We start from the raw sequence: 16,959 nt of genomic DNA on the forward strand, positions 1-16,959 counted from the left end.
TGATGGTAATATGTTGTTGATGAGGATGATGGTAATATGTTGATGATGAGGAGGATGATGGTAATATGTTGTTGTTGATGATGAGGAGGATGATGGTAATATGTTGTTGATGATGATGTTGAGGAGGATGATGGTAATATGTTGTTGATGTTGAGGAGGATGATGGTAATATGTTGTTGATGCTAATGAGGAGGATGATGGTAATATGTTGTTGATGATGTTGAGGAGGATGATGGTAATATGTTGTTGATGAGGAGGATGATGGTAATATGTTGTTGTTGATGTTGAGGAGGATGATGGTAATATGTTGTTGATGATGTTGAGGAGGATGATGGTAATATGTTGTTGATGCTGATGAGGAGGATGATGGTAATATGTTGTTGATGATGTTGAGGAGGATGATGGTAATATGTTGTTGATGATGTTGAGGAGGATGATGGTAATATGTTGTTGATGAGGAGGATGATGGTAATATGTTGTTGATGATGTTGAGGAGGATGATGGTAATATGTTGTTGATGATGATGAGGAGGATGATGGTAATATGTTGTTGATGATGTTGAGGAGGATGATGGTAATATGTTGTTGATGATGTTGAGGAGGATGATGGTAATATGTTGTTGATGAGGAGGATGATGGTAATATGTTGTTGATGATGTTGAGGAGGATGATGGTAATATGTTGTTGTTGATGTTGAGGAGGATGATGGTAATATGTTGTTGATGATGTTGAGGAGGATGATGGTAATATGTTGTTGATGATGATGAGGAGGATGATGGTAATATGTTGTTGATGATGATGAGGAGGATTATGGTAATATGTTGTTGATGATGTTGAGGAGGATGATGGTAATATGTTGTTGATGTTGTTGAGGAGGATGATGGTAATATGTTGTTGATGCTGATGAGGAGGATGATGGTAATATGTTGTTGAGGAGGATGATGGTAATATGTTGTTGATGATGTTGAGGAGGATGATGGTAATATGTTGTTGATGATGATGAGGAGGATGATGGTAATATGTTGTTGATGATGTTGAGGAGGATGATTGTAATATGTTGTTGATGTTGAGGAGGATGATGGTAATATGTTGTTGATGATGATGAGGAGGATGATGGTAATATGTTGTTGATGTTGATGTGGAGGATGGTAATATGTTGTTGATGTGGAGGATGGTAATATGTTGATGATGAGGAGGATGATGGTAATATGTTGTTGATGATGATGTTGAGGAGGATGATGGTAATATGTTGTTGATGTTGAGGAGGATGATGGTAATATGTTGTTGATGCTAATGAGGAGGATGATGGTAATATGTTGTTGATGATGTTGAGGAGGATGATGGTAATATGTTGTTGATGAGGAGGATGATGGTAATATGTTGTTGTTGATGTTGAGGAGGATGATGGTAATATGTTGTTGATGATGTTGAGGAGGATGATGGTAATATGTTGTTGATGCTGATGAGGAGGATGATGGTAATATGTTGTTGATGATGTTGAGGAGGATGATGGTAATATGTTGTTGATGATGTTGAGGAGGATGATGGTAATATGTTGTTGATGAGGAGGATGATGGTAATATGTTGTTGTTGATGTTGAGGAGGATGATGGTAATATGTTGTTGATGATGTTGAGGAGGATGATGGTAATATGTTGTTGATGATGATGAGGAGGATGATGGTAATATGTTGTTGATGATGTTGAGGAGGATGATGGTAATATGTTGTTGATGATGTTGAGGAGGATGATGGTAATATGTTGTTGATGAGGAGGATGATGGTAATATGTTGTTGATGATGTTGAGGAGGATGATGGTAATATGTTGTTGATGATGTTGAGGAGGATGATGGTAATATGTTGTTGATGATGATGAGGAGGATGATGGTAATATGTTGTTGATGATGATGAGGAGGATGATGGTAATATGTTGTTGATGATGTTGAGGAGGATGATGGTAATATGTTGTTGATGTTGTTGAGGAGGATGATGGTAATATGTTGTTGATGCTGATGAGGAGGATGATGGTAATATGTTGTTGAGGAGGATGATGGTAATATGTTGTTGATGATGTTGAGGAGGATGATGGTAATATGTTGTTGATGATGATGAGGAGGATGATGGTAATACGTTGTTGATGATGTTGAGGAGGATGATTGTAATATGTTGTTGATGTTGAGGAGGATGATGGTAATATGTTGTTGATGATGATGAGGAGGATGATGGTAATATGTTGTTGATGTTGATGTGGAGGATGGTAATATGTTGTTGATGTTGATGTGGAGGATGGTAATATGTTGATGTTGAGGAGGATGATGGTAATATGTTGTTGACGCTGATGAGGAGGATGATGGTAATATCTTGTTGATGATGTTGAGGAGGATGATGGTAATATGTTGTTGATGTTGATGAGGAGGAGGATGGTAATATGTTGTTGATGTTGATGAGGATGATGGTAATATGTTGTTGATGCTGATGAGGAGGATGATGGTAATATGTTGATGAGGAGGATGATGGTAATATGTTGATGAGGAGGATGATGGTAATATGTTGTTGATGTTGTTGAGGAGGATGATGGTAATATGTTGATGAGGAGGATGATGGTAATATGTTGTTGATGTTGAGGAGGATGATGGTAATATGTTGTTGATTATGTTGAGGAGGATGATGGTAATATGTTTTTGATGTTGTTGATGAGGAGGATGATGGTAATATGTTGTTGACGCTGATGAGGAGGATGATGGTAATATGTTGTTGATGAGCAGGATGATGGTAATATGTTGTTGAGGAGGATGATGGTAATATGTTGTTGACGCTGATGAGGAGGATGATGGTAATATGTTGTTGACGCTGATGAGGAGGATGATGGTAATATGTTGTTGATGATGATGAGGAGGATGATGGTAATATGTTGTTGATGATGTTGAGCAGGATGATGGTAATATGTTGTTGTTAATGTTGATGAGGAGGATGATGGTAATATGTTGTTGAGGAGGATGATGGTAATATGTTGTTGATGAGGAGGATGATGGTAATATGTTGTTGATGATGTTGAGGAGGATGATGGTAATATGTTGTTGATGAGGAGGATGATGGTAATATGTTGTTGATGATGTTGATTAGGATGATGGTAATTTGTTGATGATGAGGAGGATGATGGTAATATCTTGTTGATGATGTTGAGGAGGATGATGGTAATATGTTGTTGATGTTGATGAGGATGATGGTAATATGTTGTTGATGCTGATGAGGAGGATGATGGTAATATGTTGTTGATAAGGAGGATGAGGAGGATGATGGTAATATGTTGATGAGGAGGATGATGGTAAAATGTTGTTGATAAGGAGGATGAGGAGGATGATGGTAATATGTTGATGAGGAGGATGATGGTAATATGTTGATGAGGAGGATGATGGTAATATGTTGATGAGGAGGATGATGGTAATATGTTGTTGATGTTGTTGAGGAGGATGATGGTAAAATGTTGATGAGGAGGATGATGGTAATATGTTGTTGATGTTGTTGAGGAGGATGATGGTAATATGTTGTTGATTATGTTGAGGAGGATGATGGTAATATGTTGTTGACGCTGATGAGGAGGATGATGGTAATATGTTGTTGATTATGTTGAGGAGGATGATGGTAATAGGTTGTTGATGTTGTTGATGAGGAGGATGATGGTAATATGTTGTTGACGCTGATGAGGAGGATGATGGTAATATGTTGTTGTTGTTGAGGAGGAGGATGATGGTAATATGTTGTTGACGCTGATGAGGAGGATGATGGTAATATGTTGATGTTGTTGATGAGGAGGATGATGGTAATATGTTGTTGATGATGTTGAGTAGGATGATGGTAATATGTTGTTGATGAGCAGGATGATGGTAATATGTTGTTGATGATGTTGAGGAGGATGATGGTAATATGTTGTTGATGATGATGAGGAGGATGATGGTAATATGTTGTTGATGATGTTGAGGAGCATGATGGTAATATGTTGTTGATGATGTTGAGGAGGATGATGGTAATATGTTGGTGATGATGTTGAGGAGGATGATGGTTAAATGTTGTTGATGAGGAGGATGATGGTAATATGTTGGTGATGATGTTGAGGAGGATGATGGTAATATGTTGGTGATGATGTTGAGGAGGATGATGGTAATATGTTGATGATGCTGATGAGGAGGATGATGGTAATATGTTGGTGATGATGTTGAGGAGGATGATGGTAATTTGTTGTTGATGTTGATGAGGAGGATGATGGTAATATGTTGATGAGGAGGATGATGGTAATATGTTGTTGATGAGGAGGATGATGGTAATATCTTGTTGATGATGTTGAGGAGGATGATGGTAATATGTTGTTGATGTTGATGAGGAGGATGATGGTAATATGTTGTTGATGATGTTGAGGAGGATGATGGTAATATGTTGTTGATGTTGTTGAGGAGGATGATGGTAATATGTTGTTGATGAGGAGGATGATGGTAATATGTTGTTGATGATGTTGAGGAGGATGATTGTAATATGTTGTTGATGTTGAGGAGGATGATGGTAATATGTTGTTGATGCTGATGAGGAGGATGATGGTAATATGTTGTTGATGCTGATGAGGAGGATGATGGTAATATGTTGTTGATAAGGAGGATGAGGAGGATGATGGTAATATGTTGATGAGGAGGATGATGGTAATATGTTGTTGATGTTGTTGAGGAGGATGATGGTAATATCTTGTTGATGATGTTGAGGAGGATGATGGTAATATGTTGTTGAGGAGGATGATGGTAATATGTTGTTGATGCTGATGAGGAGGATGATGGTAATATGTTGTTGATAAGGAGGATGAGGAGGATGATGGTAATATGTTGATGAGGAGGATGATGGTAAAATGTTGTTGATAAGGAGGATGAGGAGGATGAAGGTAATATGTTGATGAGGAGGATGATGGTAATATGTTGATGAGGAGGATGATGGTAATATGTTGTTGATGTTGATGAGGAGGATGATGATGGTAATATGTTGTTGAGGAGGATGATGGTAATATGTTGTTGATTATGTTGATGAGGAGGATGATGGTAATATGTTGTTGAGGAGGATGATGGTAATATGTTGTTGATGATGTTGAGGAGGATGATGGTAATATGTTGTTGATGATGTTGAGGAGGATGATGGTAATATGTTGTTGATGATGATGAGGAGGATGATGGTAATATGTTGTTGATGAGGAGGATGATGGTAATATGTTGTTGATGAGGAGGATGATGGTAATATGTTGTTGATGAGGAGGATGATGGTAATATGTTGTTGATGATGTTGAGGAGGATGATGGTAATATGTTGTTGATGTTGATGAGGATGATGGTAATATGTTGTTGATGCTGATGAGGAGGATGATGGTAATATGTTGTTGATAAGGAGGATGAGGAGGATGATGGTAATATGTTGATGAGGAGGATGATGGTAATATGTTGATGAGGAGGATGATGGTAATATGTTGTTGATGATGATGAGGAGGATGATGGTAATATGTTGTTGATGATGTTGAGGAGGATGATGGTAATATGTTGTTGATGTTGAGGAGGATGATGGTAATATGTTGTTGATGATGTTGAGGAGGATGATGGTAATATGTTGTTGATTATGTTGATGAGGAGGATGATGGTAATATGTTGATGAGGAGGATGATGGTAATATGTTGTTGATGAGGAGGATGATGGTAATATGTTGTTGAGGAGGATGATGGTAATATGTTGTTGTTGTTGATGAGGAGGATGATGGTAATATGTTGTTGATGATGTTGAGGAGGATGATGGTAATATGTTGTTGAGGAGGATGATGGTAATATGTTGTTGATTATGTTGAGGAGGATGATGGTAATATGTTGTTGATGATGTTGATGAGGATGATGGTAATATGTTATTGATGTTGTTGATGAGGAGGATGATGTTAATATGTTGTTGATGCTGATGAGGAGGATGATGGTAATATGTTGTTGATGATGAGGATGATGGTAATATGTTGTTGATGAGGAGGATGATGGTAATATGTTGTTGATGTTGAGGAGGATGATGGTAATATGTTGTTGATGCGGAGCATGATGGTAATATGTTGTTGATGATGTTGAGGAGGATGATGGTAATATGTTGGTGATGATGTTGAGGAGGATGATGGTAATATGTTGGTGATGATGTTGAGGAGGATGATGGTAATCTGTTGTTGATGTTGATGAGGAGGATGATGGTAATATGTTGGTGGTGATGTTGAGGAGGATGATGGTAATATGTTGTTGATAAGGAGGATGAGGAGGATGATGGTAGTATGTTGGTGAGGATGATGGTAATAGGTTGATGATGTTGAGGAGGATGATGGTAATATGTTGGTGAGGATGATGGTAATAGGTTGATGATGTTGAGGAGGATGATGGTAATATGTTGTTGATGAGGAGGATGATGGTAATATGTTGTTGATGATGTTGAGGAGGATGATGGTAATATGTTGTTGATGAGGAGGATGATGGTAATATGTTGTTGATGAGGAGGATGATGGTAATATGTTGTTGATGCTAATGAGGAGGATGATGGTAATATGTTGTTGAGGATGATGGTAATATGTTGTTGAGGATGATGGTAATATGTTCTTGATGCTGATGAGGAGGATGATGGTAATATGTTGGTGATGATGTTGAGGAGGATGATGGTAATATGTTGTTGATGCTGATGAGGAGGATGATGGTAATCTGTTGTTGATGAGGAGGATGATGGCAATATGTTGTTGATGAGGAGGATGATGGCAATATGTTGTTGATGAGGAGGATGATGGCAATATGTTGTTGATGAGGAGGATGATGGTAATATGTTGTTGATGAGGAGGATGATGGTAATATGTTGTTGATGAGGAGGATGATGGTAATATGTTGTTGATGAGGAGGATGATGGTAATATGTTGTTGATGATGATGAGGAGGATGATGGTAATATGTTGTTGATGCTGATGAGGAGGATGATGGTAATATGTTGTTGATGAGGAGGATGATGGCAATATGTTGTTGATGAGGAGGATGATGGTAATATGTTGTTGATGAGGAGGATGATGGTAATATGTTGTTGATGAGGAGGATGATGGTAATATGTTGTTGATGATGTTGAGGAGGATGATGGTAATATGTTGTTGATGAGGAGGATGATGGTAATATGTTGTTGATGAGGAGGATGATGGTAATATGTTGTTGATGAGGAGGATGATGGTAATATGTTGTTGATGATGATGAGGAGGATGATGGTAATATGTTGTTGAAGATGATGGTAATATGTTGTTGAGGATGATGGTAATATGTTCTTGATGCTGATGAGGAGGATGATGGTAATCTGTTGTTGATGAGGAGGATGATGGTAATATGTTGTTGATGAGGAGGATGATGGTAATATGTTGTTGATGAGGAGGATGATGGTAATATGTTGTTGATGAGGAGGATGATGGTAATATGTTGTTGATGAGGAGGATGATGGTAATATGTTGTTGATTATGTTGAGGAGGATGATGGTAATATGTTGTTGATGATGTTGAGGAGGATGATGGTAATATGTTGTTGATGATGTTGAGGAGGATGATGGTAATATGTTGTTGATGAGGAGGATGATGGTAATATGTTGTTGATGAGGAGGATGATGGTAATATGTTGTTGATGATGTTGAGGAGGATGATGGTAATATGTTGTTGATGAGGAGGATGATGGTAATATGTTGTTGATGAGGAGGATGATGGTAATATGTTGTTGATGATGATGAGGAGGATGATGGTAATATGTTGTTGAAGATGATGGTAATATGTTGTTGAGGATGATGGTAATATGTTGTTGATGAGGAGGATGATGGTAATATGTTGTTGATGTTGATGAGGAGGATGATTGTAATATGTTGTTGATGCTGATGATGAGGATGATGGTAATCTGTTGTTGATGCTGATGTTTTTTTGTTGCACATTGTTGATATGTTGTTGACAAGATACAGAGCACTTGACTTATTAGACAACTATGGCTTGCTTAGTGCTGCCTCTAAAGTGGACCACTAGTAGGCCTACTGTGTATATTAATATTGATGGCTGTCAGCCCTAGGACTTGATGGACTAGCTCATTGAATTCCACTAGGACTTGATGGACTAGCTCATTGTATTCCACTAGGACTTGATGGACTAGCTCATTGTATTCCACTAGGACTTGATGGACTAGCTCATTGTATTCCACTAGGACTTGATGGACTAGCTCATTGTATTCCACTAGGGCTTGATGGACTAGCTCATTGTATTCCACTAGGACTTGATGGACTAGAGCATGTATTCCACTAGGACTTGATGGACTAGCTCATTGTATCCACTAGGACTTGATGGACTAGCTCATTGTATTCCACTAGGACTTGATGGACTAGCTCATTGTATTCCACTAGGACTTGATGGACTAACTCATTGTATTCCACTAGGACTTGATGGACTAGCTCATTGTATTCCACTAGGACTTGATGGATTAGCTCCTTGTATTCCACTAGGACTTGATGGACTAGCTCATTGTATTCACTAGGACTTGATGGACTAGCTCATTGTATTCACTAGGACTTGATGGACTAGCTCATTGTATTCACTAGGACTTGATGGACTAGCTCATTGTATTCACTAGGACTTGATGGACTAGCTCATTGTATTCCACTAGGACTTAAAGGACTAGCTCATTGTATTCCACTAGGACTTGATGGACTAGCTCATTGTATTCCACTAGGACTTGATGGACTAGCTCATTGTATTCCACTAGGACTTGATGGACTAGCTCATTGTATTCCACTAGGACTTGATGGACTAGCTCATTGTATTCACTAGGACTGTTTGTCGTTGTGTATTTTATGTTGTTTTTATGCTCCTTTCCTGCGAAACCAATTGCTCTCTGGGTCAAATAAAGTTGAACTTGTTGTTGCGTCCAGGTTTTGAAGGTGTATATTAATGTGTCTAGGTATAGAGCATGTGAAGGGCTTCAGAGTTTACCTGGAGGACAAGGACCCAGAGGGGAAGCAGTGTCAGCACATGATCCTCAAAGACCCACGACAGCTCAATTTTTCTTACAGCAATGTGGTAAGTCACAGCACAGACTCAGCCAACAGGGTTTATTTTCTTCGTGCACCTGGAAGGTGTGTGAACTAGCTTGGTATAATATAACATGCATAATAACTCTAGCTCAACTTTCCAAGTGATGTAAGTAAGTATTTGGGTGCTGAAGCCCTTACAAGACTTGATGACCGGAGCACGTCCATTTTGACTGCTGATAATAAATCGAAGTAATCATTTATTTGTAAGTGCTGGCTGACTGAGGTATACCTTGTTATTTCCTGATAGAAGATGAACTCTCAGGCCTTCCCTGGCCTGGCCTTTGAGATGGACTACATGGTTCGGATTGTTCCTTTCCCCACCTTCATGAATGACAGCTTCTTCCCGCCGTCCTTCCTGCGCACCAACTGTAAGAGAAACACTCCTCGAACTGCATGCCCTAGACCGTAAACACACTTTAATCACTACAGGCAACTTTAGGTGGAAGCAAGACAGGAGTGCCAGTGGTTTTACTTGGCCACATAACCTGACTGAGGCAAATCTTCAGGCCCTCATTTTGGAAAAACTCCTTGCCCTAGTGATGATCTTGTTAATTGGTATAGTCGTGTAACAGTAGTGTAACAGTAGTGTAACTGTCATGCATGAGTAGCGTAACAGTCGTGTAACTACTGCAATAGTTGTGTAACAGTCGTGTAACAGTCGTGTAACAGTCGTGTAACAGTCGTGTAACAGTCGTGTAACAGTCGTGTAACAGTCGTGTAACTGTGGTGTAACAGTCGTGCAACTGTAGTGTAACTGTAGTGAGTGTAACTGTAGTGTAACAGTAGTGTAACTGTTGATGAAGACTCCTGTTGTAATTTATTGTTTTTGTTGTGTGTTTGTTCTCAGCCTGTGAAGTGCTTCTGGGACCCGACAACCTTGTCTGCAAACCATGTGAGTTCCCATTGTACATCTACTTGCTCTTATACCTGTGTAATGCTGTAATCATGCTATTAACAACACTTTATTAACACATCAACAACATACTATTACCATATTTTACATAGTAAATAGCCTACTAATGTCCTTATAATTGCATAGTAATGGAGTTGAGTGTAAGGCATTGTGATTAATTGCAATGTGATAGACATTCCTCTATTTTCTCATATACATACCTTTCTCTCTGTCTGGTGGTTGTGATCAGTCTGGAAGCCCAAGACCCTCAACATCTCTCAGCGGGGCACCAACCTCCATGTTGTCTTTGACCACGCCCCCTCCACCTTTGGCTTCACCGTTTACTACCTGTACTACAAACTACGACAGGAGGGACCCTTCAGGCTCAAACGCTGCAACCCGGTAAGGAAGGAAATTATGTTATGAGTATGCTCCAGAGCCTCAAGGCTTTTCCTGGTTAGATCGTGTGGTCAGGAAAATCTCAGGGCCTTTCTTATGAGCCGTGATAACTAAGCAATGACGAGCTGCATCTTAGCCTGCATTTATCAAGCTCATCAGAGTAGAAGTGCTGATGATCTAGGATCAGTTTTGCCTTATGCCTAACCTAAAAAACATTTTTATATTTTACAATTTTAACCTTTATTTAAGTAGGCAAGTCAGTTAAGAACAAATTCTTATTTACAATGACGGCCTACCCTGGCCAAAGCCGGACGACGCTGGGCCAATTGTGCGCCGCCCTATGGTACTCCCAATCCCGGCCGGATGTGATACAGCCTGCATACAGGAAATGGAAATGGGAGGACCTGGTCATAGATCAGCACTCCTACTCTAAGACTCTTTTATGAATACTGCTGCTAATGTGTTTCCCAGACACTGAGGAGGATGTAGTATGGTTACGGTGTGTTGACGTGTCTGCTGCCTTGGGCTCCTCTACCAGGCCTCTGCCTGCTGGGCCTCTCGCTCTCTGACAATCTATGGCCTCCTGGGAGACATCCATCGACTTATCATACTTTCCGCTCTCGCTCTCTCTCTCTATCTCTCTCTCGCTCTCTGTTGCTCTCTCTCTCTCGCTCTCGCTCTCTCTCTCTCTCGCTCTCTGTTGCTCTCTCTCACTCTCTCTCTCTATCTCTCTGTCTCTCTCTTTATTTTTCTTTCTCTCTGTCAGTGACAGGAAGAACAACTCTGAGGCAGACCTGTATTCAAATAGCATTTGACATTTATTTAAAATACTTTGAGCATATGCTTTAACCTGTTGGAGTGCCAGGTCTGGTCAGAGCCACTGAGGTCCTGAAGACTTTCCCAGTAGCAGAACAGATTGTCATTACCCAAGGCCAAAGGAGAGCTGGAGGAGAGCTGGAGGAGAGTAGAGTCTTTCTCTCTCATGTTGCCAGAACAGGTTGCATTGTTTTAGTTGGAGAGAGAAAGATAAAACCAATAATCTCCCCCCCTTCTTCCAGTCAAGTCCTCTCTCAGCCCTACAGTTGTTCTGCCTGTGAACAATGACGAAAGCAGAAAAGCCAAAGCCCCCCCCCCTAGCTAGTTCTATCAAGTCCCTTCTCTCACTGTGGTTTGAAACAGGATCTGCTTATATCATCAACAATGGGATTATTTGGACATGAGGTGGAAAGAAACGATCTTCATGTCAGTATTCTAAAGCCCTAGTCATAGATGCAGAAAACTCCTCAGCTATGTTATTCAACGTGAAGATATTATCACCACAGAAACAGCATTGATTTAGTCGGTAACATGTACACACATCCCTTCAGGAGGACAATGTAGCTACTGTTGAAAATGGTTGATCAGTGATAATCATGCACTTGTTTACTCTCTTTTTGTACAGGAGTTAAATCTGCCCAAAACAACATGTGTTCTTCAAGATGTGATACCAGGAACCTATGCCATTGAGGTAAGGATTCTCACCTCCCACTACTGCAGTATTCTCTCCTGGTTGTGACTATGGCATATTATGATTATTATACAATCACACTTAAGAACGCTTGTGGATATACTATTCTAAACCATAAAGAACCCCTGCAGCTCATATATACCGACATCTTTTGTCCTGCAGCTGCGAGATGACACCAACACCACCAGGAGACAGGCCCAGTACCACGTGAGCCAGGGTGAGCTACCTTGCCTCTGGACTGACACACTAGATACCATCATAGCATACCATCCACTTCTCTGTGGACCAATAACTTTTTACTAGACTCTCATTACATTGCATAAGCACGGATGACATAAGCACGGATGACGTTCTTCTACACCTGCATTGCTTGCAGTTTGGTGTTTTAGGCTGGGTTTCTGTACAGCACTTTGTGACATCAGCTGATATAAGAAGGGCTTTATAAATACATTTGATTGATTGATGACTGGAGGACATTATTATCACCTAAGAGTGTTCTCTGAAAGTATTCAAGTATTGTGTACACTTTGTAGAATTGAAAACAAGCACTAAGTGGGACTGATGAGATGTATTCTAATTTATTTATTCTAATTTCAACCATAATGTCCAGCCCACTCCCCATGGGCAGGTCCTATCAGATTCATGAGATGTATTCTAATTTATTTATTCTAATTTCTACCATAATGTCCAGCCCACTCCCCATGGGCAGGTCCTATCAGATTCATGAGATGTATTCTAATTTATACCATAATGTCCAGCCCACTCCCCGTGGGCAGGTCCTATTAGATTCATGAGATGTATTCTAATTTATTTATTCTAATTTCTAGCCAGCAGCATACCACCCTGCATTCCACTGCTGGCTTGCTTCTGAAGCTAAGCGGGGTTGGTCCTGGTCAGTCCCTGGATGGGAGACCAGATGCTGCTGGAAGTGGTGTTGGAGGGCCAGTAGGAAGCACTCTTTCCTCTGGTCTAAAAAATACCCCAATGCCCCAGGGTAGTGATTGGGGACACTGCCCTGTGTAGAGTGCTGTCTTTCGGCTGGGACGTTAAACGGGTGTCCTGACTCTCTGAGGTCATTAAAGATCCCATGGCACTTATTGTAAGAGTAGGGGGTGTTAACCCCGGTGTCCTGGCTAAATTCCCAATCTGGCCCTCAAGCCATCATGGTCACCTAATAATCCCCAGTTTACAATTGGCTCATTCACCCCCTCCTCTCCCCTGTAACTATTCCCCAGGTCGTTGTTGTAAATGGGAACGTGTTCTCAGTCAACTTACCTGGTAAAATAACAGATAAATAAAAAAGAATGTCCTGCCCACTCCATGTGGGCAGGTCCTATCAGATTCATGAGATGTATTCTAATTTGTTTATTCTAATTTCTACCATAATGTTCAGCCCACTCCCCGTGGGCAGGTCCTATCAGATTCATGAGATGTATTCTAATTTGTTTATTCTAATTTCTACCATAATGTCCAGCCCACTCCCCGTGGGCAGGTCCTATCAGAGCCATGGCCATCACTGTTCCTCTGGTCATCATTTCTGCCTTTGCTACACTCTTCACCGTCATGTGCCGCAAAAAACAACAAGGTACGTTCCTTTTATCATTGATTTCATATAACTACACTTCATTTTACATCCACTCTCCATTCTGTCTGTTTACCAAGTCTAACTTTTAAAGTATTACAACATTTTCTTACATTATGAGACTTTTAGTAGATTAGGCCAGTGCTACTGCATTTCCTTTCACCCTTTTATATGGAATTAATATTTTATTAATATGCCATCTATCCATCCATCCATTCAGAGAACATCTACTCCCATCTGGACGAGGAGAGCTCTGAGTCATCGTCTCACACCACAGCTCTGAATGCAGACAGGCCCTGGCCCCGGACCAAGGTGTTTGTCTGCTACTCCACTAAGGACTGCCCCAAACACCTCGCTGTCATACAGAGCTTCGCCTTCTTCCTCCAGGACTTCTGTGGCTGTGAGGTAGGCACTAAGCTTCAGAAATAATGCTCATTGGAGCACAAGACCCCTTATCTAGATTATAGCTCCTTAGTTTATCTCTATTAAGGGTTAACTAAGGGTTGGCTCAGGCCAGGGAATTGAATGTGAACTGACTACATGGCAGAAGCTTGAAAGTCTGGAATGTGGGTTGTGTGCCACCTGCTGGCTAGTAGTCGAATAACTACTAGTAGTAGAGGAATACCTCAGTACATACTCAAGAATAGTTTAGTATTCTGTAGTAATAATCCATAATATGAATATGAATATGCAATCGTTGCCTGACTATTGCTGTCTGTGGTTGAATTATTCCTAGAGGTGATGTTATTACACCTGTTATAACACCTCATACCTCTGTGATCCTCTGTATTGTGTCTTAGGTGACTCTGGACCTATGGGAGCACCTGCAGATCTGTAAGGAGGGCCAGATGTCCTGGCTGAGCCGGCAGATAGATGAGGCTCACTACATCATCACTGTCTGCTCCAAGGGCCTCAAGTACTACGTAGAGAAGAAAAACCGCAGAGGGAAATCACCAGCCAGAACTTGCCCTGGAGGTGTTTGATTGATTTCATTTATTTGACAGTTGAACAAAAAATAATATACAGCCGGTTCATACATTTCATTGCAAGTTGTGGTTGTTTTAGGGAAAGGGTGATACCTAGTCAGTTGCTCAACTGAATGCATTCAACCGGAATGTGTCTTCTGCATTTAACCCAACCCCTCTGAATCAGAGAGGTGCGGGGGGGAGGCCTTGTGCCACGTCATCGGCGCCCAGGTAGCAGTTGTTGTTGGGGGTTAACTACCTTGTCTCAAAAGTGTTCACTTTGCAGGCTCAGGGATTCACTCTTAACAGCTAGGCCACCTGGCTCTACCTGTTTTACATACCTTAGTTAAATGCCCTGAATGTAAATCGCTCTGGATCAGTGTTGGGGAATGTTACTTTTATGGAAAGTAACTTATTACATTACTTTTGCGTTACCAAATACAAAAAACCCTCTGAAGATACCTTGCGCGTGTTGGTCATTCATTTTATGCCCAGTAGAGGGAGCACACCACCTTTAAATGGGCTGCATTATAGTTTACTGCCAGTAGCCTATTCTAACTCTGGGCTATACTAACTCAAGTAATAATGACAGATGCAATATATCCTTTACAATAGTTAATATAAATGATTTTGTTGAATTATGTACACATGAGTAAATACATATACAACCACCTGGCCCAGTAAAAAGAGTTTTACACACAGATACAAACTGGCCAGAGAGATCTAAAACTATACGATCACATTGTGTAATTGTAGTGCCCTTTTCTTTATATTTATCGTGAAGACGGAGCTGGAGAAATGTCCGTTCTTATCAACTGTGGATAACTTGATCACCTAACTAAGGTGTTATTATTACCAGACAGTAATTGGGGCACTCACCTGAACCCGAAGATCCTGTGTTTACGTGTGAATCCTGCAAGTATCGTCAGTCAAGTAACATCTGTCCTTTTCTTCTACCAATTCAAAGTAATGTGAATACTTCCACAATAAAGGCTACTGTCTCTGCCATCTCACTAGCTATCTACCAGCTACCATGCCAGCTACCCGCCACAATGTTCATGCTGTAACAGGAAGCGTGCGAATAATGTAGCCTAGGATGGAGGAATTTTAATTTTTAATTTGCGTCAACAAAGAAAAGGGGAAATAATATTGTTAAAGTAACTGATTTCTTAAAGTGACAAACTAATTTATTAGGTTACTCGTTACCTCAAAAAAGTTATCTGAAGCCTCTAACGGGTTATATGTAACGCATTACCCCCAACAATGCTCTAGATAAGAACTCCTGCTAAATTACCAAAATGTAAGGATACCACAAAGTCACTGACTTATGTCCTTTGGGTTTGTTTTGGAGCAGGTGGTGGAGCAGCAGCTGCAGCAGCGAATGGAGCAGAGCTCTTCATCGTTGCCGTGGCAATGATCGCAGAGAAGCTTCGCGAGGGGTGCCAGAAAGACCAGGACCTGTCTCGTTTCATGGCCATCTACTTCGACTACTCCCACGAGAGCGATGTCCCCACCATGCTGAGCCTGGCTCCCAAGTTCAAGCTCATGGATCAGCTCCCTCAGATGTTCAGCCTCCTCCACTCTCGACAGCTCAGTTTACCAGAGCGTGAACCGCAGCCTCTCAACATCAGCAAGAGGAACTACTTCCGGAGCAAGTCGGGGCGGTCTCTATACGTAGCCATCTGTAACATGCACCAGCACATTTCTCTGGAGCCTGATTGGTTCGAGAGGCAGCTGATGCCTGCCCCCCCAGCCCCGCCTCCGAAGCAGCGTGATGCTGCCGGAGCGTCTTCATCATCATCACCTCACATGGGGAAGTTTGACTCTGGGCTGGTGCTCAATGAGGTTCTGTTTAAGTTGCCATCAGAAAGTGAGGGTACTCTGAAGAGGAATGTGCTGCTCACGTCTCTCCCACCCAACCTCCGTCTGGCCCACTGCTCCCTGGACAGACCTGTGGGGCCTGGGCCCGGCTCCAGCCTCTCTCAGGGGGAGATCGGGGGGCTGTCTGGGGCCTCACCTGGTCTGGGTCCTCTGGGTCTGGGGTCTCTGAGGCCTGTGGTCCCTCCCCAGGCTGGGGACGGCTCGGCCAGTCCTCCAGAGATGCCCAGGGACTCGGGGATCTATGATTCATCAGTGCCTTCCTCTGAGCTGTCCATCCCCCTCATGGAGGGCCTGTCACCTGACCAGGCTGACTCCTCCTCTCTGGCCGAAAGCGAATCATCTTCTTCCGGACTGGGTAAGAGACCAAAGACGAAAAGGCCTAAAAGGATGTTGTATGACATTTTCACATACAAATAGTCATGAACCATAACTTCCATATGTGGTCATGAATCATAAATCAGATTGTGAATGAGTCAGATTTAAGGCCCAATGCCTAAAATTATGTTGTATGACATTTTCACATTCAAATACAGCAGGACTGATAATGAACCATGGGTCAGATTGACAATGAGTCATGTAATTTGAATCAGAGATGATTCAGTCTTATGAGTCA

General features: G+C 41.3%; 1 protein-coding gene across 3 annotated transcripts in view; it reads left to right on the top strand.

The window, feature by feature from the left end:
- Nucleotides 1-16,959, top strand: part of LOC129851467 (interleukin-17 receptor D-like) — a 66,144-nt gene that overhangs the window by 43,732 nt on the left and 5,453 nt on the right. For 2 of the 3 annotated variants that reach the window (XM_055918024.1, XM_055918026.1), the window contains exons 4-13: nt 8,988-9,106; nt 9,368-9,488; nt 9,968-10,012; nt 10,263-10,414; nt 11,853-11,918; nt 12,081-12,135; nt 13,393-13,503; nt 13,721-13,905; nt 14,301-14,475; nt 15,820-16,701. In XM_055918024.1, coding sequence (XP_055773999.1) covers nt 8,988-9,106; nt 9,368-9,488; nt 9,968-10,012; nt 10,263-10,414; nt 11,853-11,918; nt 12,081-12,135; nt 13,393-13,503; nt 13,721-13,905; nt 14,301-14,475; nt 15,820-16,701 — 1,911 coding nt within the window. The remainder of the gene's footprint in view (nt 1-8,987; nt 9,107-9,367; nt 9,489-9,967; nt 10,013-10,262; nt 10,415-11,852; nt 11,919-12,080; nt 12,136-13,392; nt 13,504-13,720; nt 13,906-14,300; nt 14,476-15,819; nt 16,702-16,959) is intronic. The other variant, XM_055918025.1, reaches the window with a different exon arrangement.

This window comes from Salvelinus fontinalis, chromosome 3 (assembly GCF_029448725.1).
Source record: "Salvelinus fontinalis isolate EN_2023a chromosome 3, ASM2944872v1, whole genome shotgun sequence".
NCBI classification, from domain to species: Eukaryota; Metazoa; Chordata; class Actinopteri; order Salmoniformes; family Salmonidae; genus Salvelinus; species Salvelinus fontinalis.